This window comes from Nicotiana tabacum, chromosome 15 (assembly GCF_000715075.1).
Source record: "Nicotiana tabacum cultivar K326 chromosome 15, ASM71507v2, whole genome shotgun sequence".
Taxonomy (NCBI): Eukaryota; Viridiplantae; Streptophyta; class Magnoliopsida; order Solanales; family Solanaceae; genus Nicotiana; species Nicotiana tabacum.
Genome location: NC_134094.1, coordinates 61572459 through 61598795, shown reverse-complemented (window position 1 = coordinate 61598795; position 26337 = coordinate 61572459). Strand labels below are relative to the sequence as shown.

The 26337-nt window shown below is 36.0% G+C and overlaps 1 protein-coding gene across 2 annotated transcripts; it reads left to right on the top strand.

Moving 5' to 3' along the window:
• Nucleotides 1–891: 891 nt before the first annotated feature.
• On the top strand, nt 892–6908 carry LOC107764357 (agamous-like MADS-box protein AGL9 homolog). Of its 2 annotated transcripts, XM_075230860.1 has the most exons (9): nt 892–1171; nt 2661–2739; nt 4833–4900; nt 4999–5058; nt 5202–5241; nt 5347–5388; nt 5492–5533; nt 5992–6125; nt 6628–6908. In XM_075230860.1, the coding sequence occupies exons 1-9, from the start codon at nt 987–989 to the stop codon at nt 6704–6706; spliced, it is 729 nt and encodes a 242-aa protein (XP_075086961.1). In that variant the 5' UTR covers nt 892–986; the 3' UTR covers nt 6707–6908. The 2 variants fall into 2 exon arrangements, with proteins under 2 accessions (XP_075086961.1, XP_075086960.1); XM_075230859.1 differs by lacking the exon at nt 4999–5058 and having other exon boundaries at nt 893–1171; nt 5142–5241.
• The last annotated feature ends 19429 nt before the right edge of the window (nt 6909–26337 follow it).

Here is a 26337-nt window from a genome sequence, read left to right as displayed (position 1 = left end):
AAGGAAAAGGGGATGTTTCTATTTTCTTTTTCGGGTTTTTGTGGGAGACCCATTGGGTGGCTGGTGGAAGTTTTTAGATCAAAATAACAGTCTTTCTTGCCGAAGCTACCAAAAGCAAATCTTATTTGCCGTAATACAAAAACACAATATTTAACTTGATTCGATCAATTAAGTTATATCTATGGGTAGAAATGAACATCCAAATCCAAAAGAGTACAAAAACATTCGAAGAATAATCTCATAAAATTAGATTCAGAGGAGTGATTATCTCATAAAAAAAATTCTCCCTAAACAAAAAAGGCAATCAGATGCACGAAGCATCCTAAATTCACACAGGGTCCGCGGAAAGGACGCACCTCGAGCGTGTGTGATGTAGGCGACCTATCTTAGTTCAAGTATTAGTGAGTGGTCATAGGGAGATAACTTTACCGTTGCTACAAGGCTCCTTTTCAAATTTTCTCCCTAACCAAAATTCGGTAATACCCTTATCTTATATTTGAACTCAATTTTCTTAGCACATTCTAATGTAAAACTTTGTTCACACGTCTAATAACAAGAAACGGGACATTTGTGTATTGCTCCCTCCGTTTCAATTTATGTGAACCTAATTGACTCGACACAAAGTTTAAGAAAAAAGAGAAGACTTTTGAACTTGTGTAAAATGAGGCACATATATTTTGTGTGGCTGTAAATCATTGCATAAAGGTAAATTATTTTCAAATATGGAAAGTGTCATTCTTTTTGGCATGGACAAAAAAAAAGAAAATCGGTTTAAATAAATTGAAACGGGGAGTAACTCTTGTGCAAGAAAAATGTACGAGTACTGTTGTGCTTACTATGGTTATATCTACATGTACATAATAGATATGTATCTATTATTGCATGTATGTATAAAAAGATCGATACAAAGAAAGGTCTGAGAACAAAAAGGGGTTTTGTGCTTTTGTGAGTTTCAGACTTTGAGTTGTTGGGGAGAGAAGAAAAAAATGGGAAGGGGTAGGGTTGAGCTTAAGAGAATAGAGAACAAGATCAACAGGCAAGTGACCTTCGCTAAGAGAAGAAATGGACTTTTGAAAAAAGCTTATGAGCTTTCTGTTCTTTGTGATGCTGAGGTTGCTCTGATCATCTTCTCCAATAGGGGAAAACTGTACGAGTTCTGCAGTAGCTCTAGGTATATATTTTTACAAGAAACAAAAAATGAATATATTACGTATAGCTATCTATATCTATGTACACATACATATAGTCCTTTTTTCTCTCTGTAGATTCTGTTTCCTTGTTGTTGTTTTGAGATCTAAATAAGTATAGGAGATTTTGTGAGAAGTGATAAAAGTATTTCTCTTTTTTTCTGTGTAGAGTGTATTTACCATTTTTGTGAATGTTTTGGAGTGTATAGGACTTTGTGCTTGTGGGTGTTGTTAGATCTGCAAGAGGAAACCATGAAAAGAAGATAAAATTTCTATATCTATGTTGATTTTCTGTGTTGAGGGGTTGTGGTTTCTTGCTAGCTAGTCTCCTCCATTTTGTGTTCTTTCTACTCATTTTGATTGGCTTTTTTATTTCCCCTTTGACCTCATAAACAAAATTAAATAGTGCTCTTTGCAGCGAAAATGGTCTGATATATTGCCTGTTGATAATATCTATAAAGCTCTTGAGCTATGTACAGTTTCTTCTTCTTTTACCATTTTCTTTACCTTCAAATTAAAGAAGCATTTCTTGAAACTTATTCTGCTAAAATTTTAAACGTTGAGGCTGTTGTTGGTAAAAGCTTAAGTTTTAGTCTACATCTCTAATTCATTCGGCTGTTTCTTTGGAAATATTCCACTAATAAATTTAGGGTTCACTTTTAAATGCATCAATATAGCTTTTGGATCGTGTTGGTCACAAAGTTCCTACCTTTAGGGTTTTTTTCAACCCTAATTTTTTCCTTTATCTGAACTTGTTTCTAATTTTTTGTTCTGATCATTTACTCTTGATGGAACATCTTCAAGCTTGGATTCTCTTCTTCTTCTTTTTCTTTATGCTTTTTAGTTTTTTTTTTCTTAAAGCCATTGCCGTAGCATTTCTTTTTCACCCTTTCTCTGAAATCTCAAAAGCAGCTAAAAACTGGACTTTAATCAATTTGGTTCGCTGGTTACTCCGGAGCTCTTTGATGGACAGCCCTTCAAAAATCAAGATATTGGAATCTCTCTCTCTCTCTCTCTCTCTCTCTCTCTAGTCTTAAGAGAATTTGACTTGATGTTAATTATCAGCTTATTTATCTAGATTGTCGATCTCTAAGTCTTCACTTCTTTTGCTAGGATGAAACAATCTTATATCCAGTCACACTGGAAGTCTTTTGGTTTATTTCCTAATCTCTCTGAAAATCTTTCAAACGTGATTTTACATTACTAGGATATAGAGAGGGAAATGAAAAGTGACGGCTACGCGAAAAACAAGTCTGAGATGAAAAGAAGTATTCGGTTGTGTTTAAATCTGTGTAAGAATGCAAAAAACTTTTCAGATTTTCTGAGGGTTGAAAATCAGGTACCAAGTTAACAAGATGAAAAAATATAGATCTATTATTAACTTCATAATGAAAACGAATACACATATTTTGCTTTAGGATTATCTAATTGTATTGTGAACTGAAGAATCATAAGCTTGTGACAATGAAACAGCATGCTCAAGACATTAGAGAGGTACCAGAAGTGCAACTACGGAGCACCAGAGACCAATATATCCACACGAGAAGCACTGGTAAATGTTTATCTTCCAACTAATTCTTCTTTAATTAGTGAGTGTTCTTGCTATTAGGACATAATTACGGTTGTTCATTTCAAGAAAGTTTCCATCTCTATATGTTAGAATGATTTAAAAAAACACTATAGGTTGAATAGCAATTATTATCGAGGAAAAAATAATTTAATTTAACAATCCAACTTCCTTCCACTTTTATATTTTTGCAAAGGTTAGTGAGATTAACAATAGTTTAAGAACAGAAAGATATTGTAATGTGAAGGGAATGAAAACTGGGTAGTGAAGAATATCCTTCAAAGTTTTCATTATTTTGAAACCAAACATAGGGTTTAAAATAACGGATCTATAAAGAAAAGATTTATTCCATCCAAGTCATGAAAAAAGTCCTATCCATTGTGTGTTTGACAAAGAAGTGTCCCAAAATTCCAATGATCCCTGCCACTCAATACAAAATCATATTCCCTCCGTCCCAATTTATGTGATACCATTTGACATGACATGAAGTTCAAAAAATAAAAGAAAGAGTATACTTGTACTCTAAAATAAGCGTTAAATATTTGTGTGATTATAAATAATTTTTTAAGCATAAAATGAAAAATCTTAAAATTAAATTAATTTTAAACATAAAAAGTTGACATTTGATGTAATATAATAAAAAGAAAAGGTACCACATAAATTTAGACAAAAGGGGGTAATAAAAATAAGGGAACACTTGGATTCCAAGGGAACAAATCAAGAAGTTTTAAATTTGTGAAGTCATTTGGATGGACAAAAATCAACCTTTTTATAGTGAAAAGCTGCTATCTGAGCATTTGAGATTTTGATCTGCATCGAGGTTTTTAAATCCAAATGAAGGGTTATATCAAGTCCTATGAATATAGCTATTTACACTGACATTTCAGTTCCTTTTTATTTTCCCAGCAGAATACAATGATCATATCCATTTTTGACTTGCTGCACTATATGAAAACCAATAATCTGTATTTGGTATATGCAACCGTTGGAACTATGTCATTTTGAAACCAAATTTATACTCCACTGTTCCATAGTTGTTGGGCGTTGATCCTTGTTATATGAAACTTAATATATGGGGGGGGGGGGGGGTTCTTTCTAGTGAACAAATATTGGGATCGGATAAAGATGAAGATAAGGATGGATGATAAATTTAATACAATATTTTGTAACTACATTATATCCTATCTTCCTATATAAATTGTTGCAATCCTAGCTGCTCACTTGTACATGTATATTAAGAGAAATATAACGTAAGTTAGTAATATATTTTCTCATGTTCTTTCTTATGAGTTATGTTATAGTATCAGAGCCATTGTCTTCCGGCTTCACTAAGCATGCATGTCAAAGCACACAAAGAAATCCTTTCCATCTTTTCCTTCCTTGTTACCCTTATTCATTTTATCATTCGGACTTCTCTCAATTATGCTCACCACTTTATTTCTATAAAACTAACATCTACCAATTTTGTCTTTTGGAACTCTCTGCCAGTAGCATTCTTAAGAGGCCAAAAATCTTGGTTGTCACATGAGATTTCCCTTGCCCAGTTGCCCTCCCTTCACGTCCAAGTTGATGGAAGTGATGAATTTCAACCTAACCCTGAGTATGATCATCACCGGATCCAACAAGACCAACTAATCATGAGTCTTCTTATCTCTTCATTATCTGAACAAGTCCTACCTTTTTAAATGGGAGTAATTAGAACTTGTCAGAAGAAATATCGTAAGTATCATAACATGAATAATCTAGTGACGTGAATTTTGAAGGTGCTAGAGAGTGTGTTCTAGAGACATTAACAACAACAACAACAATCCAGTATAATCTCACTAATGGGGTGTAGAGAGGATAGTGTGTACGCAAACCTTACCCCTACCCTGGGGTAGAGAGGCTGTTTCCGATAGACTCTCGGCTCCCTCCCTCCAAAAATTTTCCACCTTGCTCTTGGGGTGACTCGAACTCACAACCTCTTGGTTGAAAGTGGATGGTGCTCACCAGAGCAACCCACTCTTGTAAGTGTTCTAGAGACATTGCTGGAAAGTATTTCAATCTAGTAGACCATTTATTATTGCCAATGGTTACAGGAAATAAGTAGCCAACAAGAGTACTTGAAGCTTAAAGCACGTTATGAAGCATTACAGCGATCACAGAGGTATATAACAATGGTATTGAGAAGAAAGCTTCATTTACTTTCTTCATTTATGAAATGTGTTTTAGCTAAAAGAACGCTTTCTGATGTTGTGTCAATAGGAATCTTCTTGGTGAAGATCTAGGCCCTTTGAATAGCAAGGAACTTGAATCACTTGAGAGGCAGCTTGATATTGAGAAGAAAGCTTCATTTATGAAATGTGTTTTAGCTAAAAGAACGTTTTCTGATGTTGTGTCATGAATAGAAATCTTCTTGGTGAAGATCTTGGCCCTTTGAATAGCAAGGAACTTGAATCACTTGAGAGGCAGCTTGATATGTCACTGAAACAGATTCGATCAACTCGGGTAAATTTGACATATAGCTAATCAATAATTTTAGTATTAAAATATTGCTGCATGGTCATTAACTCATAAACACTTGCACTGACCACTAGTCTCAACTTTTTCCAGACTCAGTTAATGTTGGATCAACTTACAGATCTTCAGAGAAAGGTACATAAGTTTATTTTATTATTCCTGACTAGTAAAAAGAATCATTGTGTTTTCCTAGCTACTTAAAATCATCATTATATGGCGACGATCTTCCATTTGGCAGGAACATGCATTAAACGAAGCAAACAGAACCTTGAAACAAAGGGTAAGTGCAATTTCCCTTCTTTTCCCCCTTCCTAGGTAACGCAATTACTACTGAATTGTTGCTACAGCTTAAAACAAAGGGTTTCGTGTGAGTGTGTTTGAGGGAAATGACGAGAAAGGAATAGTTTAATTCTATATATACACTAACAGTTAATCGTCTGTAAATTAAAAGAGATGAATAATCTAATAACTAAAATAGGTTACCTGTTGCATGTTAAATACACTAGTAGTGTAAAACATTGTACAGTCGATGTATGTAAATTTAATTCACGAATTAATTGCGATGTCTTACTTATTGATCCCGTCACTAAACTCTCATTGGAAGTGACGGTTTCACCAACAGAAACAATAATTAACGTTTCTTCTCTTAGTCATAGTTGTTTCATGAGAATATGAGCTGTTGTATATGCAGTCGTCTTCACTTGGTTATATGAGGGTTTGGAATGGTTTAATTTGCAGTTGATGGAAGGAAGCCAACTAAATCTGCAGTGGCAGCAAAATGCACAAGATGTGGGCTACGGCCGGCAAACAACTCAAACTCAGGGCGATGGCTTTTTTCATCCTTTGGAATGTGAACCCACTTTGCAAATTGGGTACGTTCTCAATATTTTGGATCTTTTTCAGTTTGCTTTTTAAAGCATTCATGGGGCACTTTGACTATCATAAAGATTAAGAGGTAAATATTCAATATTCTGCTGCGTGAGATAAATTAAGTACGTCGTATTATTAAAATTGTGATATATTTAGTTGAAAAGCTGCCGCGAATAATACCATTTCATATTGGAAGAAATTCATCATCCGATATGATGAAGTTGACCTAGCAGAGGGTAATTATGTTCGCTATGTTGCATTCTATGCTATACAATCTATCATTTGTTCAAAGTAACTGTAGAGTATGTGCCACTTCATCTAAATTCTTCAAAATATACCAAAAATTATAACTATTGTACCAAATATTCCACTCATATTTGAGGACATGTAACATTATATATAGAGTGATTGTTACGTTTACTTTAACAACTGATTTAAAGTAAATGAAAATTCGTTACTTGACCTAAGTTCTATACTTACATTTCTTTTTTCAAATATTGGCAGGTATCAGAATGATCCAATTATAACAGTAGGAGGAGCAGGGCCCAGTGTGAATAACTACATGGCTGGCTGGTTGCCTTGAAATTAAGTTCATTTCTGATAAGATTGATTATATAAACTTATGCTCAATGCTTTTCCTATCATAAGCACTCTCCTAATTTGTGTTATATGTTGTTTGCCGAATTCTGGACTAATTGGGGATCCGTAAGACAGACCCGTTATTGTTACTTAATCATAAACTAGATTTCCCTGAGTGTGCTTAATCAGTAAAGGTTATTACTTTCCTCCGTTTTCTTTTGGTCAGTGTCAAACTCAGTCTGATTTTAATACTACATCTTAAGGTCTTGGCTCCCAAAGTGCAGATTTCCAGCACACTGACCAGCCTTTAGCCAAGTTTATTTGGGTTCTCGAACTTATAATTTTTAGGCCCATGCCCTTTTTCAGAGTGTCTCTCCAAAACTGGCTATGAGTGCTTTCTGTAGAGAAATTTCCACTCACTGCTTCCTCTAATATTCTTTCTTTAACACATTATAGAGGCTTATCACTAATGTCTACTGACTTATATTATGTCAACTTTTATTGAGTCTTTAAATTGTTAGAAACCCGTTATACCTAGAGCTAGAAGCTTATGAAGATGATCATTATTGATTGGTATTACCAGCTGCCTTAAAATCGTAAGTTCAGAAGTCCCAAACTTTATTAGGAAACAAGCGTAGGTGCAGTGCACGGGCCATTTTTAATTTCCATTCATGCTTTGGGCCTATTAGTAAATGGAAGTTAGCTGTGATGCAGTACATTCTTGTTGTGAAAGAAGTCAGTTAGTGAAAATTTTCGCAGCTCTGGAACACCAGATATAGCAATTTTTCATTTTGATACTGAATTACAATTGTTTCTTCAATTGTGCATGATAGAATTTTTTGGACCGAGTTCAGAATAAAGTTGGTCTTCTTTGGTATTTATCCGATGTTATTGATTTAACTTTCCACCTTGAGGGCTATATTTATTGGAGTTAGAGATCGATGTTGAATATTTTAGGGAGTTTTATAGCTTTACCCACAAAAACTAAACTAATTACTATTGCCTACTCATTGATTTTTCTACCTATCAAACTAATTATCCTTCCTACCCATTGCAGCTTTTGTAGGTAATTATTTCTCTCTTTTTTTTTCTCATTTTCTTTTTTATTTCTCTGTTTTTTTTTCTTTTCTTTCTTTTCCCCTTTTATTTTTCTCCTTTTTATTTATTATTTTTTTCTTTTTTCTTTTTTTCTGTTCATATATTATTTTTCATAATCATATTATTCTTTATTTTCTTTATTCACCATAATCTGATTTTATACTCAATTTGGCTCGTTTCTTTTCATTTTTATATTTTTATTTTCCTTTCCGTTTGTTTATTTTTTTAATTTCGCATTCCTTTTCTAATTTCATTCAACTTTTTAAAATTTCTTTTCTTTCCCATATTACTATTTTATGTCTTCCGACACCTACTTATACAATGAATATTATTTTCATGGAACTCCATCAAAAAATTCATTTAAGAAAATATTTGCAAGGACGTAGTTGGAAAAATTGAAAAAGAAATGTAAAAATAACTTATTGATTACGGTATACTGTTATATTATATTGTATACTACAATAGTATAATGTTACTACTGTAATCATGACTTTAGCTTTGCATAATAGCACCTAGATGATTCAACAAATAACAATCAAAGTATACTATTATGGTATATTGTATACTATTACACTATATTGTTGCAGTATATTGCATATTATTATAGTATACCGTTACAGTATATTATATACTATAACAGTATACTGTTGCAGTATAGTTATATACTCCTACAGTATATTGTATACCGTAGTGGTATACTGTTAGGTAACAATGTTCTTCGTTCTTCGATCATTACAGTATATCATTGCAGTATATTGTATACTATAATAGTATATTGTTGCAGTATAGCTATATGCTCCTACAACATATTGTATACCGTAGCGGTAGACTATTGGGTAAATGTGTTCTTCTTCGATTTTCAGTTGAAAAATTCGAACTCAATCACCTCAAATCAGCTCCAACTGCGATCAAATTTTAGTATGAACTTTCAGAAGGTACTATAAGCAATATTTAATAACACCCGCTTTGAATCAAACAAGAAATCTGCAAAATAAAAATTTTAAATTCAAGAGCTTCAAGCCCAACAATGGTGGATATTCAAATACACATAAAAATTCAGATCCAGGAAGCTTACTTGAAGGTACTATAAGCAATATTTTATATCGCCCACATCGAATAAAACAATAAATCTTAAAAATAATATTTTAAATTCATGAGCTTCAAGCTCAACAATGGTGGGTCTTTATACATATACTAAAATCAGATATGGTAAATGTCAAGACCCGGAATTTCTGCCCTCGGGATCGTGATGGCACCTAACAATTCACTCGCTAGGCAAGCTAACGTTAACTATATCTATTAACTATTTTTTTAACAATTTTCAAATTAAATGACAATAATAAAACTGAATAGTCTGAAATGAGGTGATAAACTAATAAGCGACGAAATCCAAATACAAATCCCGGAACTGGCGTCACGGATACATGAACGTCTAGAACACTAAAGATAATGGTCTGAAATAAACATAACTGTCTGAATCAAAATAAACAGCTAAATAACGTAGAAGAGGACTTCAGGGCTACGGACGCCGTGCATCTATATCTCAAGTCTCCACTGATAGCTAGATCCGAGCAAACCTCACTCAGCGCAGCTGGGACCAACTCTAGTATCTGCACAAATAGCGCAAAGTGTAGTATGAGTACAACTTATCCCATGTACTCTGTAAGCAATGATCTGTACGCAATAATAATAATAACAGAAAAGACATGAATGGAAATAAAGTAGTTAATTCATAACAACGAACTCAAAATCCAATTACCAGAGAGCCCAGAATAACAAGTCATATAAACTCGTCTCAATTACCGAGGCCAATCCAATACTCACAAATAAATATAACTTTATACAATCCATTGCGGCACGCAACCCGATCCCACCATATCATCATCTGTCAATATCATAATCCGTCCTTATTCCACCATTTCAACTCATTACCTATTAATTTTCGTTGCAGCGTGCAACCCGCTCCCCAAATAATTTTAAATTATAATAGCAATTTAACAACCAAAATTTACAAGAAGTTCTACATCAAGAGATGTACGAAGTAACAAATAATAACATGATAATCAAGAATCTCTAACAACTCGAATGCCTCAACTTTACCAACTCAATGGTATCTACCAATTAACAACTCATACAAATAAAACTACATTGTTGAAGGCAACAAATGTTATGAAACTATTAGACAAGCAAGACATGGGAAAATTTAGATATCCAAGAAAAGCAAATAGGGACAAGTAGCAAATAGGCATGGAATTATAGAAGGAATGGACAATTTAATACAAGTATAACTAAATGGCAAGTAGCAAATATGGCATGAAAGTCAAATAAGCATGTAGCAATTAAGGTATGAAACAAGATATACTATGAAGTAACAAAGATAGGGAAGTAAGTAACGTAACGGTGCATGTACACTCGTCACCTCGCATATACGCCGTTTCACATGTTATTCACATAACATGTAGTTCAAGGGTTCCTAATTCCCTCAAATCAAGGTAAGACCCAATTCTTACCTCGCTAACTCAAGCAATCAATCAACCACGATCTTGCTTTTTGAACAAGTCTCCAAACCAACCAAATCTAGCAAATTATTGACCAAATAATTCAAAATAAGCTTTAGAAAGTACCCACAAATGAAAGAGGTCCAATTTATATTATTTTTTAAAAAGTCAACCCTAGGCCCGCTTGGTCAAAATTGAGATTCGGACCAAAACTCGATTACCCGTTCACCCTCTAGCCCGATTATGTGATTTGTTTCGAAATCCGACCTCTATTAGAGGTCTAAATCTCAATTTTACAAAAATCCTCAATTCTACCTAAATCCCTAATTTCTATCATGAAAATCCTAAATTTGATATTGAAATCTCATGAAATGTAATGGGTAATTGAAAAGAAATGGATTAAAGTCACTTACCAATGAATTTAGGAAGAAACTTCTCTTGAAAAATCGCCTCTAGGGTATTTAGGGTTGAGAAATTGTGAGAAATGAGCTAAGTCCCATTTTTCCCTCTTTTACCTAGCTGCGGATGTTGCAATTGCGATGTCTTGTTCGCAATTGCGACCACCGCAAATACGAGAGAAGGGTCGCAAATGCGAACCCTGTCTCAAAGCTATAGAAGTCGCAAATGCGACATTTGGTTCGCAAATGTGAACACCCAATCTTTGCAAATGCGGACCAATCCTTCATAAATGTGAAGGTAATCCCAAGACACACTGAGTCGCAAATGCGACTCTGTCATCGCAAATGCAACCACTGTTCATTTGCAATTGTGAACATTATGCTCGCAAATGCGAGCATACCCAGTCCAGCCCATGCTCGCAAAGGCAAGGTCTGCAGCAGAGCACCAGCACCAGAAGTGCACCAACTATTCCAACCTTAACCAAACTTATCCGAAAAATGCCCAAAACGTACTCGAGCCCCTCGGGCTCCAAACCAAACATGCAGAAAAGTGTAATAATATCATACAAACTTGCTCGTGTAATCAAATCACCAAAATAACATCTAAATCTACGAATCAATCCTAAACACGAATGAACTTTCAAAGTGAAACTCAAGAACACTAGAATCACATTAAAGCATTTGAATCATGTCAAATAAACTCCGAATTGAATCACATTTTGCATACAAGTTTCAAATAGAAATGCGGAACTATTCCAAATTTCAACATAAAAATCCGAACCCGTTAGCTAAGAAGTCAACTTTTGGTCAAACCTTATAATTCTTCAACTTTGAAAAATGCTAGTTTTTGGCAAAATGAGTCAAAACAAGTTAGGGACTTCCGAATTAAATTTTGGGAATACGGCCAAGTCCCAAATCACGATACAGACCCACCGGGATCGTTAAAATAATGATCTGTGTCCGTTTATAAAAAATATTGATCGTAGTCAACTCAAACCATTTTAAAGGCAAAAATTCACATTTTCTTCAAATTTTCACATAAAGACTTTCTGGAATAAAACACGGACTACGCACGTAAATCAAGAAGTACTAAATGGAGCTAATTGAGGTCTTAGAACACGGGAATAGAGGGTAAATCTCAAAATGACCTATCGGGTCATCACATTTTCCACCTCTAAAATAAATATTCGTCCTCGAACGGACATAGAAAAGTACCTGGACTGGTAAAAAGGTGTGGGTATCTACTCCGCATATCGGACTCAGACTCTCTCGTAGCTGCCTCGATCGGCTGACCTGTTCACTGCACTCGAACTGAAGGATAACTCTTAGACCTCAACTTTCGGACATGTCGTGCTAGAATGGCCACCGACTCCTCCTCGTAAGTCAAATCCTTGTCCAATTGGACTGAGCTGAAATCTAATACATGGGACGGATCACCGTGATACTTCCAGAGCATGGACACATGGATCACCGGATGGACTGCTGATAAACTAGGTGGAAATACAAGCTTGTAGGCCACCTCACCCACTCTCTCAAGAATCTCAAAAGGTCTGATATACCTAGGGCTCAACTTGCCCTTCTTTCGAAACCTCATCACACTCTTCATGGGTGAAACCCGGAGAAACCCTCTCTCCAACCATGAATTCAACATCACGAACTCTACGATCGACATAACTCTTCTACCTAGACTGAGCTGTGCGAAGTCGATCCTAAATTGTCGTAACTTTTTCCAAGGCATCCTGAACCAAATCAGTACCCAACAACCGAGCCTCTGCCGGCTCAAACCAACTAACTGGTGAGCGACACCGCCTCCCATATAGTGCCTCATAGGGAGCCATCTGAATACTCGATTGGTAGTTGTTGTTGCAGGCAAACTCCACAAGCGGCAAGACTTGATCCCAAGAACCCCCGAAATCCATAACACAGGCATGCAGAATATCCTCTAATATCTGAATAGTACGCTCGGACTGCCCATCCGTCTAGGGGTGAAATGTTGTACTCAGGTCAAACCGTGTGCCTAACTCATACTGTACGACCCTCCAAAAGTGTGATGTAAACTGCGTGCCCCGATAAAAAATGATGGACACTAGCACACCGTACAGATGCACAATCTCACAGATATAGATATCAGCCAACCGCTATGGAGAAAAGGTAACTGCTGCCGGAATAAAATGCGCCAACTTGGTCATCCTATCCACAATCACCCATACATCATCAAATTTCTTCTGAGTCTGTGGGAGCCCAACAATGAAGTCCATAGTAATACGCTCCCACTTCCACTTAGGAATCTCAAGCCTCTGAAGCAAACCACCAGGCATCTGATGCTCGTACTTTACTTGCTGACAGTTCAAACACCGAGCTACATATGACACTATATCCTTCTTCATCCTTCTCCACCAATAATGCTGCCTCAAATCCCGGTACATCTTGGCGGCACCCAGATGGATGGAATACCGCGAACTGCGGGCCTTCTCAAGAATCAACTCACGAAGCCCATCCACATTGGGCACACAAATCCGACCCTGCATCCGTAAAACCCCATCATCTCTAATGGTAACCTGCTTGGCATCACTGTGCCACACCGTGTCCTTAAGGACAAGCAAATGGCGGTCGTCATACTGATGCTCTCTGATGCGCTCATACAAAGAAGACCGAGAAACTGTGCAGCAAGAACCCGACTAGGCTCCGAAACATCTAACGTCACGAACTGGTTGGCCAAAGCCTGAACATCTGATGCTAGTGCCCTCTCACTAACATATACGCAAGGCTAACCATACTCATAGCCTTTCTGATCAAGGCATCTGATAGCATCCTAGGAAGCTCAAATCTATTCAAGGACAAGAATAAAGCTTTGGAATCTCAAAGAGGGCCTTTAACAAGATGTCAATCTAAAGAGTTGCAAAACAAGGTTATTAGACTTCAAGTGCAAATAAAGAAGTTGTTAATTGGGATGGAGAGCTCAAGGATAAAGGATATGAGTTGTCTAGGTGTTATAATTATTTTATGGTCCAAATTCATGTCCAAGAAAAGGTGGATTAGATCCCAAAAGACATCCTCTGAAGAAGGTCCAAATCAGGCCACTATTGGACCTATTTGGAACCTAAAAATGTGTCCAAACTTGCAGCCCAATAAGTCCTACATGAAGTTACGTTTTTATAACATAAAAAGGACTTACTTGCTGCCCAAGAAAGGTTCAATAGGCGTGATAGAAGTTGGGTACAAGTTGGTGCCAAGTTGCTTGCAAGTTGCCTTCAAGATTTCCAAGATCCTATTCATGATTGGTTTGGGACTTTCAAGATTCTATCCAAGATTGGTTTTAACTTATTTTCATATATTTTGGTACTAGATTTATTGCTTTCCTAGGTAGTTAAGGTTATGTTTTCCTTTTCCTAAGATTGTTGGAGTTACTTTCCAAGATTGACTTGGTTTTTGTTTCCTAGTATTTTTCCTTTTCCTAACGTATTTGGACTTGTTGTCCAAAGTAGTTTAGGACTTTATTTCCTTGTTTTTAGGTACGAATTTCATGACCCGCTCTCTATATAAAGGGTTTTCTTCTTTGTTTTTAGATTTGAGATATTATAGACTATTATCAATAAAAATTGTGAGATTTTTCTTGTACTCTTGTGTGTGGCTACTCTTGGATTTATTTTTCAACCTTCAAGACTCAACTTAAGGTGGTAAGATTAAACTCTTTTAAAATCTTAGATCACTTTTAGGTATTCAAGAAAGGTGATAAGTTTAGGCTTATTGTTGTTATTGTTATTCAAAAGGGTCGGATTTCACAATCTATCTCTTGTTTTTAATTCTTTACCAAAGGCGATTAGTTCTTTGTTAGCTAATTGTTGTTGTTAGGATTCAACTTCAAGAATAGACTTCTTGAATTCAAGAAACTCTTTCTTGAATTCAATCTATCTTTAATTTTCCGTTGTTTTTTTGTTTCTTTATATTTTTAAGCTTCCGCACGTTTTTTGATTTTCTTTAGTAATTCTTGGACCCCTATCCTGTTACCATCAAGTGGTATCAGATCATAGGCTAATAAAGATTTAAATCTTGATAATTTTGGGAGGTTCTTGAGCAAAACAAAACCAAAAACAAAAAAAAGCAAAAATCAGCCCAAAGAAAAGCATTATGGCTCATTATTATTTGTAGAATTCAAATGTTATTTGGTTTCCAAGTCAAGAAAGGAAACAAGAAGAGGGAATCCTAGTTCTTGAAGATTAAGGTAATTTCTTTCCTTATTCTTGTGGGTTTTGGGTTTCCTAAATTCTTTCCTCTTTTTTTTCTACATAACCAACTCCTATTCTTTCAAGGTTTGGTCCTTCACTTTCCTTTTCTTTTTTTAACTCCACATTCTTATCACTAAGGGTTGTGACTAGTAAGGTTTATTAATAAATCTAAAGATTAACGATCAAGAGTTGCTTTGAGTGGAAAAAGGCAAGAGAGGCGAGAACATTAGAGGAAATAGCCAAATTTGAGAGATACATAATTCTTCTAATCTTTGTTCAAGATGTTTCAAACATGTAGTTATAGTGAAAGGAGGCGAGCTATGGCTCAACAACTTGAAAAGTCGAACTTACAATATACCGAATGGAAGGAAGATAATGGTAAAATTATTTTTCAAATAAGAGCTAAAGTGATGTCTGCGATTTGTGCCCTTGGAATTGACAAAGAGTTTGGCTATAACTCAATTAGCACTTATATGGTTGAAAAATTAAACTTGATAAGCATATTGAACCCTACATGTTGAGAGAATTAAAGGTAGATAAAAGAGTGTTATTACTATTCTCTATTGGAAGGTATGAGGATGCGATCTGGTGTGATGTGATTCCCATGAATAATTATCATATCTTATTGGAAAAGCCATGGTATGCCTATAGAATAGCTTCATATAATATGAAAAAAAAATAGATACTCTTTTGAGGTTAACGGGAAGAAACTTATTCTTGGACCTTTGACTCCCTCAAAAATTTATGAAGATAAAAAGACTGTTAAAGAGAATATGGAAAAATATGAGAGAAAAAAGAATGAAAGGAGTAAGGGAGTACAGGTTGACATCCCAACAGAGGAAAAAGGAGAGGTTGTATTGAGTGAAGAGAATGGGATGTCAATTGAGAAAAAGAGTAAGGTTGAGGAAAAAGAAAAGAGAGAAGGCAATGAGATAAGAAAAGTCTTTGAGGTAGATAGAGAAAAACAAGAGGGTTTGAGTAAAGAAGAAAAAAAAAACTTTAGTGAGAGAAAAGAGGCTAAGGGTGAGGGAAAAGTTAGTTTTGTGATAAAAACCAAAGAGAGTGTAAGCAAGAATAAAATTTCTTTACTTCCTAACCGATTAACTCATTCTTGTTTTAGTTTTTGTGATTTTGTGCAGCCACGTGTTGAAAGATCTTTTGAAAGGAGAGGTGAGGCGTGAGAAATGGTGGCAAAGGATCCAATTGGATTCCAACATGAATTAGGCGAAATTAATTCTTGTTGGATGTTGGAAGATAAAAGCTTGGTTAAATTCTTTGTTATTGAACCTTTTGGCTATTTTAATTCTTATTTACAGGTTTATGACATGGAGTTTCCTAAAGCCATTGCTAAGATGGAATCATTGCATAAAAGAATACAAGGTGATGTTGTTCCATTAGTAAATAAGTCCAAGTATGATATGTATAATTGGTTCATTCACATTCTTGGCCTTCCTAGAACACCTAAGGTATTTTTGGAGGTAATGAACTATACTCTTATTTCTTATGTTGGTGACTTTATAATTTTTGTGGATGATGATATTTTGATGCATATCAAGTCATTAACTGTAATATCTAAGTTAAAGTGCAAGAGTAATTTGCTTCCTTTTGAAATTGAGTATGACATAGATGATTATGCATTTCAATTTGGTGGAAAAGGGCATGAAATTTATGAGAAGAGGCTTGCTAATGAGTTAAATGTTCTTTCTTCTCTTATTCAAGTGTCTAATAAATTTTCATGTGATAAATTGCTAGAATGTGAGTTTTGTTGTTTGATGGGAAGTCATTCCTCTAGGCATGTTGATTGTGAGCCTGTAAAAGTGTTTACTACTAGTAAAGAGGATATGCATAATTATTGTGACGTTAGTGATCAAATACTCTTTCATGAACCTATCTATGACTCTTTCTGTGACAGTTTGAGCAATTATGTAGAATCCATTGATGTTGCGAATATTATTGGGGAAAGTTATAATCATGAGCTTGAATGTATTGAAATTTATATTTTGGAATTTATGGGTTCTTCTGACCTTTCTGAGAATTTATGTGCTTCTTTGAATAACTTACATGTAGAAGAATCCATGGGATTTATAATTGATACTTGGCTATATCATAAGAGTGTCTTATTTGATACATGTGGCAGAAATACTTGTATTAAATGGATGCATGACCAATATTTAGTAATTTCTTTGGCATGCACATGTTTGGACTATCTTATTGACAAGATCGCATTGCAAATTTCATTACATAGTGCATCTAAGAGAGGTTTTTATTGGACAACTCTAAGTAGGTATAAATTTTATTGGGATGATGATGTACATATGCTTTATAAAGGAGTTTTTACACCTAATAGGCTTAATTGGGTTAAGTGAACACATGGTCACTATCTTGTTTTATTCCTACCATTTTTTCAAATTAGTGCCATTTACTAGTGCGTAGCTTTTTTTCTTGCAAGGTCGAAATTCGAGGACGAATTTTCTTCAAGAAGAGGGGAATGATAGCATCCTAGGAAGCTCAAATCTATTCAAGGACAAGAATGAAGCTTTGAAATTTCAAAGAGGGCCTTTAACAAAATGTCAAGCTAAAGAGTTGCAAAACAAGGTTATTAGACTTCAAGTGCAAATAAAGAAGTTGTTAATTAGGATGGAGAGATCAAGGATAAAGGATATGAGTTGTCTACGTGTTATAATTATTTTATGGTCCAAATTCATGTCCAAGAAAAGGTGGATTAGATCCCAAAAGACATCCTCTGAAGAAGGTCCAAATCAGGCCACTATTGGACCTATTTGGAACCTAAAAATGTGTCCAAACTTGCAGCCCAATAAGTCCTACATGAAGCCACGTTTTTATAACATAAAAAGGACTTACTTGCTGCCCAAGAAAGGCTCAATAGGCGTGATATAAGTTGGGTACAAGTTGGTGCCAAGTTGCTTGCAAGTTGCCTTCAAGATTTCCAAGATCCTATTCATGATTGGTCTGGGACTTTCGAGATTCTATCCAAGATTGGTTTTAACTTATTTCTATATATTTTGGTACTAGATTTATTGCTTTCCTAGGTAGTTAAGGTTATGTTTTCCTTTTCCTAAGATTGTTGGAGTTGCTTTCCAAGATTGACTTGGTTTTTGTTTCCTAGTATTTTCCCTTTTCCTAAGGTATTTGGACTTGTTGTCCAAAGTAGTTTAGGACTTTATTTCCTTGTTTTTAGGTATGAATTTCGTGACCCCCTCTCTATATAAAGGTTTGTCTTCTTTGTTTTTAGATTTGAGATATTATAGACTATTATCAATAAAAATTGTGAGATTTTTCTTGCACTCTTGTGTGTGGCTATTCTTGGATTTATTCTTCAACCTTCAAGACTCAACTTAAGGTGGTAAGATTAAACTCTTTCGAAATCTTAGATCACTTCTAGGTATTCAAGAAAAGCGATAAGTTTAGGCTTATTGTTGTTGTTGTTATTCAAAATGGTCGGGTTTCATAATCTATCTCTTTTTTTAAATTCTCTACCAAAGGCGATTAGTTCTTTGTTAGCTAATTGTTGTTGTTAGGATTCAACTTCAAGAATAGACTTCTTGAATTCAAGAAACTCTTTCTTGAATTCAATCTATCTTTAATTTTCCGTTGTTTTTTTGTTTCTTTATTTTCTTTTAGCTTCCGCACGTTTCTTGATTTTCTTTAGTAATTCTTGGGCTCCTATCGTGTTGTTATCAGCATCTGCCACCACATTGGCCTTCCCGGGATGATACAAAATGATGATATCATAATCTTTTAGCAGCTCCAACCACCTCCGCTGCCTCAAATTGAGATCCTTTCGCTTGAACAAATACTGAAGACTCTAATGATCCGTGAACACCTCAGATACATGCCGTAGAGGTAATGTCTCCAAATCTTCAATGCATGAACAATGGCTACCAACTCCAAGTCATTAACATGGTAATTCTTCTCGTGAACCTTCAACTGCTGTGATGCATATGCAATAACCCTGCCATCCTGCATTAATACTGCATCGAGCCCAACATGCGGTGCATCACAATATGTATAGGATCTCGAACCCGTGGGTAATACCAACACCGGGGCTGTAGTCAAGGCATTGTGAGCCCGAGAGACCGGAGAGATTGATGACTGTGTTGGGGCCTGAGGGCCAGATTGTGAGTAATATTGATGGGATCAAGCTGCACGTCGTAGCAAGTGTTATTGATTCATGATGGGATCGAGGCTGCATGCCGCAACAAGCTTTATTGATTCATGCCATTATTTGCTTATTATAGCGCTTGGGCTGGATCTGCTCCTCCGGAGTCTGCACACCCACAGTGAGCGCAGTTGCTATTGATTCACGATGGGATCGGGTTACGCGCCGCAGCAGGATTGATTAGCATTTGGGCTGGATCTGCCTTGTATAGTACTGGGTGACTGAGTGTGTTGAGTGATTAAGCATGATGAGTGGGAGTACGAGACAGTGAGATTGAGTACTCTGAGAGTGTGAGTATATGAGTTCATCACTGTGATGCATTGCATTTGACATGCATATTTGACATGCATACATAGAGATGCATTTCCTCATGCTACCTGATTTTGGTGACATTCATGATTTCACGTGCACATTGATATGTAGGCATAGAGAAATATTTTTCTCATGCTGTTTGATAATGAAACATCTTATTTATTGTTGAAAGGTTTTGGAAAAAATCATAGTTTTTCTGACTTACTCATATTTTGGTGATTTTGGTGAAGGATTTAGGTTTTACTTTTATACCTGAAAAGCACGACTATTTTCTGTAACTGTGAACGAGCTGAGAATCATATCTCTTAGTTATTTCTTTTACCACTTCTATTATATTGTTATGAACTGTTGTTGGCTATTGGTGTTGGACTCCGACCTTTGTCCCAGCTTATCACTACTTTCGACCTAAGGTTAGGTTTGTTACTTAATGAGTACATAGGGTCGGTTGTACTAATACTATACTTCTGCACCTTGCATGCAGATTTTTGATGTTGCTGTGTATGGCGGGAGCTGGCATTAAAGACGAACCTGCGTTCCGGTCATTGCTGCCTTTTGTTCCTGGTAGCTTTAGAATTTTTAGTATGTTCATGTATTTTTCAAACAGATGATGTATTTATTTCATACTGGCTTTGTAAACTCTTAATCTTAGAAGCTCATGATTTGTACTACCGGTCCTTGGGAATTCTTTGTATAAAAGCACAATTGTATCATCATTACTTCTCTTTATGAAACTCTACGGAATTGGTTTATTGTTAATTGGCTTATCATTGGATTTTGGGTCATGACAACTGGATTATGAGTAGTATTTATGGGATCGGGCTGTATGCCGCAAAAGGTTTTATTGATTAATGATGGGACCGGATTGTGAATTGTAGAGCCAACAGCGTTAGCAGTGAAGTTTCAAAAAGGCCTCCAGCTTAGCATCCACACCTGAGCGCGTCAAAGTTGAAAGAATAGAGCTTGGATGTGAAGCATCCACTCTAACATCCGATGCTGGGAATTCCAGGCAGAAGTGGACATGAAGCATCCACCTTAGCATCAATCCTTGAAGCTGACTCGGATTAGGAAAATAGTAACTTTGACCCACGACTTTTGTACAAAATATATAAAGGAAAAAACGTAGCTTTTAGGTCATCTAACACACTTGAAAAGAAGAGAAAAGTCATCACAGAGTTCGGAGACCATGGAATTCCTCTTGAGTCCTTTTTCCCTTCTTTTGTTGATTTTTGTATATTCTTGGGAATTACTTGATATTGCTACCATGACTATGCATGGCTAAACTCGTTATTCTGGGGTTATGGTGTTACATGAATGTTGATATTTGGATATTGATTTGATAAGTTAACTTATCATATTGGGTTGGTTTGTCACGCCTCAAACCTGGGGAGGCGTGGCCGGCACCCGGTGCCATACTTTCACCGAGCATACCACTCTGTAACTATGAACCTTGGAGGGGTAACCCTCAACTTAGGATGATGAGGCCTACATGCAAGCAGATAATACCAACCAAGGCCGACAAGGCCGTACGCTGAAATCATGTGAAGATAATATCTAACTCACCTAAAGGGTAAATACACCCGCACATATATACATAACTATTCAGGCCAACGAGGCTGCCCTGAATGTACAAAAATAAATATGTACACAGGTCCGGCAAGGCCACAATACTATCATACAAAACATATAGGACTCGTCTATAATCTTTTAGAGATAATAGAACTGTATCATGGTCGGAATAGGGGCCCGACCTACCCATCAAGTCTGTTTACACAAAATTGACTCCAAAGTCTAGACCTGGTAATTCCAGCGGAGTGGAACTTACTAATCAAGCTGATGTCTGGCTCTATCTACTGTGAAGGTTTATCCGGCTATCTATCAGCACCTGCAAGCATGAAATGTAGCGCCCCCTGCAAAAGGGATGTCAGTACAAAATAATGTACCAAGTATATATGGAAATAGAATAACTGAAAACTGAAATTGAACTGACGTACATAGTAATCTGGAAGCCAAAGAATTCTCTGAGACATACTCACTAGTTCCGCCTCAACTCAATGTAATATAGTGATATCTGTCACGCCCCATCCTCGGGAGGCGCGACTGGTGCTCAACCGAGTGAACCCGGTCAAGCAAGCCTGTTAGATACTTTCTACCCAACTCACCCATGATCAAGAAAAGACGTGATTTCATTAATTAGATGGAAGGAAGTTCATACATACAACATTAAACCATTTCGTTAGCTATTTAGCCTTTTATTCTCAAAATACACAGATTCTTATAGTCTGAGTGGAACAAGTGATAAGACACAACATATACTTGTTTAACATTCCCAACACCCATATACAACCCACATAATATCTACGGAGCCTCTAAAGATACAAAAGAGAGTAAAGATGGTGCCGGCAACAAGGCCCCAGCTATACCTCAAAAAGTGACCACAATATAAACAAAAGGTACAATACATGACCCCGGAATGAAATAGGGCTCGCCGAGTCCGCTGGGAAGAGGATGCAACACTATCTGTGACCAACACTATCTGCTATGTAACCACCTGCATCCATTTAAAGATGCAGCGCCCCCGACAAAAGGGACATTAGTACCGTCGAATAGCACTAGTATGAAAAGCTAAACACCAACTCAATAGAATGAATAATAATACAAGAGGAACAATCAAAAATTCAATAAGGGCTTCAAATAATATTAAAACAACAATTTAAGGGTCATATACGTTTTCAAGTCAATTTCCACATTATTAGGTTGGGTGATCTTAAGCACCGATATTCCATAATTCACAATACCTCCGTATTCTTACACGGAGTTCGATCTCGGCCCGATCGGCTAGGCCATCTCATTTGAGATATTACCATAATTTCATTATGATTTCCATCACAGTACCACCATGTGTGCGACATGGCATCCAATTACGACCCGATCGGCTAGGCCATCTCATTTGAGACATTACCACAATTTTGTTATAATTTCCAGCACAGTACCACCATGTGTGCGGCATGGCGTCCGATCACGGCCTGATCGGCTAGGCCATCTCATTTGAGACATCAACCATTTTCACAATTTCATTAACAATACCACTGTGTTCTTACACGGAGTCCGATCTTGGCCCGATCGGCTAGGCTATCTCATTTGAGACATTACCTTTTTCAGTCAATCATCTCACATAGAACTTCTTTCATATACTTTCAATTCATTGGCACTAGTGATTACGATTACAAAGTCATTCTTGGCACTTGGCCGTATTTCATAGTTCCAGTCCCCTTTTTCCATATTCAAATATCATTATCATTATCCACAACAATAAGGCTTCCCATTCAAGACGTTAAATTCACATATGAGCAATTTGGGAATCGCACATAGAGGCTTTTCATACAATTTGGCAAAACAACCTTTATTTCGATCTTGACATGAAGTGTTAACATTGCTAACACTTATTCCACATTTTTAACATATTCTCAAATGGCAAGATGACATGAAGAAGCATTTAGCATAAACATTGAACAAATATCCTTCAATGTAACCACATTAGGAATAACCAATTCAATAATAATCAAGAACTTATTCCGATTACATGAACATCACGGGATTCGATTCTAAGAAGAAGGGGGTTTAGCCAACATACCTCAATTGATCTTCTTAGACTCTAATATAATCCGTAATTCTTAGAAACTTCAATCTATTTTAAAAATATAACAAGTTAAATCAAAAATTAGGAAGATGATCATGGTTTTAGCTCATTTGAGCATTTTATCAAACACTAGGTGTGCATTAAGGTTCTAAGGCTCTTTTGTGGAAGATTCCATCATTTCCCAACCCACTCTCTATCATTTTTTAGCTCATAACCTTCTCACATACTTCAAGGATACATGCATGCAAGACAACAACCCCCACACCCAATAATTTCCTCTCTAATTACCCCATTTTTGAAAAATTTCGAAATTAAGAGCTAGGACATATATTCTTACCTTTAGGGTGAAGACTTCCTTTGTTAATCCTCAATGATTGAGCAAGAATTGATGGATAATGGTTAAAGATTGCTCCTCCACTCTAAGAACTCTCCCTCTCACTTTAAAATATCAGAAATATGCTCAAAATGGTCTATGGGATGTATTTTAATGGAATAGGGTCGGGTTTAAAAATCTCAAAAATGAAGCTCTAGAACGGGTTCTGCGGTCACATATGCGACCGCATAATGGTTATGCGTTCCGTGAAATGACCGCGAAATTGGGGTGCCAAAACTGAAAAAAAGTTGCTCTGGTCTGCGGTCACTATGCGGCTCGCAGACCTATTCTGCGGTCGCATAATACATCGTAGAAAGGTTCTGCGGTCACATAGTGCACCGCAGAACCTCCCACCGAAGAATTCCAAGGCGGGATATGCGACAAGAATGCGGCCCGCGAAATGGTTATGCGGTCGCATAATGGTCGCGAAATTGACATTGCCCCACTCTGCGACCAGTCTGCGGTCCGCAAAGTGGTTCTGCGGCCACAGAATGGGCTGCAGAAATGCCTACTTCTGTCCAATATTTTCTTCAACTCCCCAACGCACTGTTCAATCAAAAAAAAAAGTCCGAAATTAACCTCTACGCCTACTTTGGCATCATAGAAACTGGGTTTTTAGGAAAAAATTTACGGGGCCTTACAATATCATAGCTAGCCGGCCACATATTGGACTACATGTATCTCTCACTGACCAAGTGGTCAGGCAACATCAAACTCTCACTGACGGTAAGGCCAGCCAAATATAAACTCTCACTGATCATAAGGCCAGGCAATAATATCTCTTACTGACCAAGTGGCCAGGCAATAATATCTCTCACTGATCAAGTGGCCATGCAAATATAAACTCTCACTGTCCAAGTGGCCAGGCTATATTGTCGCGACCCCAATTTTCCACCTTAGGATGTCGTGATGGCACCTAATCTCTGAGACTAGTTAAGCATAACATTTAATAATAACTTAACAAAAATAATCAATAGAAATTCTAAAGCAAGGCTGATAAACTCAAATAAACTCCCAAAATAAGATCTCAATAACATCTCTCCCAAAACAGGTGGAACTGAGTCATAAGATGTTACATACCATACCTTAGCATTAGGATGTGCCGTAGTAAATCCACATGAGTTCGAAGGGATTATGTCTATTAGGAGGTTATAGAGGGTTTAAGACATTATTATTATGAGATCCTATAAGTTTACAACCTTGATACCGTTAGATATTATGTTAATGTGGTATTTTTTTTAAGTGGAGTATTTTAGTAAAAGTTTTATAAGTATAATTATGGATAGTTACCATTATTACTATTTTCGAATATGGTAAATTATACACTTAATATAAGAAAGTTTATGAGATTTTCTTTATTGTAAAATAGAAATTTTTTTCTCACAAGAAAAGAAGGTTATCTTTTTACCATTTTAAGAATTAAGCGTACGAGAATTTTTACTCTTTATATGAGATTAGAAAAATTATAAATTGAGAAAATATATGTATTTTTTTACATGGATATTTTAATAAAATAATAAGTGTATGTATTTATTTTATATGGTACCATATGACCATGATAGTGTGATATATAAAGTGTGTTAAAAGTGAGTAGTATTTTAAGTAATTTGAGATAAATTTTAATTATGTGGATAATTGATTAATTATTAATTAGTGGTTAATTAAGGCCTTTTGGATAAAGACCAAAATGTCACGTAGTAGCAAGGCCATGTCTAAATTGCGACTCTTAAAATTGAGTGATAGATGGCATATTTATTAATATGTGGCAAGATTTGAGAATTGGACAAGTCTTCTAACATGAATCATATACCATTTTGGGAAAAGGAGACCATTAAATGTCTTAAAAGACATGAATTAATCAGATACCATTTTAGGAAAAATGGAACCATTATGTCTTAAAGACATGAATCACATCTCCATTTTTTTTAAAACGTGAGATTTCAAGAATTCAAAATATGATAGTATCTTCAACACTTCAAAAACAAAAACCCCGAGATTTCAGAGCACCATAATTAACGTGAGATTTTACAATATTAAGAGTGTACAGTATAATCTTTCTCAAGAGATTCGATTCATATATGTTAAGGCTAATCCTTCTTTCTTTTGGCATAATCCGAGTAACGATACGTAAACGTAATGATATTCCATAAGTGGTTCTACTCTTAGCAGTTAAGGATGTCTATATTATTCGTTCCAATACGATCATGCTTATCAACTTGAGGACATTAATTACGTGTAGTAGTTGGCATCCTGTGTTCATGACTTTTCTGAGATTTGTTAAGATCACATTCTAGCCCCTCTATGTGTTCTGGGAACGATCTTATTCCAATTTAATCCTTAATTTTAATACCTTTAATGATATAGAGAAAGCAAGAAAAGAACGGAGACAGATTTGATATAATAAGATATTAAGATGCTCTGACCATATTCATACTTATTTGCAGCTTACTTGACTAAGTGGGTGAGAGAAAATTATAGGTCAGTTTGGTTGTGTACTAATTACACAGATTTGGTGCTTCATTTTTGGAGTGTTTCTATAGATATAATTTTCATTTCACGGATATTACTCCGAGCAGAAGGCTTCCACTAAAAAAATAATTTTCATTTCATTTGGTTTCTTTTGTAGTCAGTAGCCTAAACTACAGTTGTATTTCCTAACGAAGTATGGCAGTCATACATTTACTATCGTGCTATGGCCGGTTGGGCAGTTACATATTTACCACCGAGCTATGGCCGGTCGGGCAGTCATGCATTTACCAGCGCACTACGGCCGGTTGGACAGTTATGTATTATTATGTTAATGTGGTATTTCCTTTTAAGTGGAGTATTTTAGTAAAAGTTTTATAAGTATAATTTTGGATAGTTACCATTATTACTATTTTCGAATATGGTAAATTATACACATAATATAAG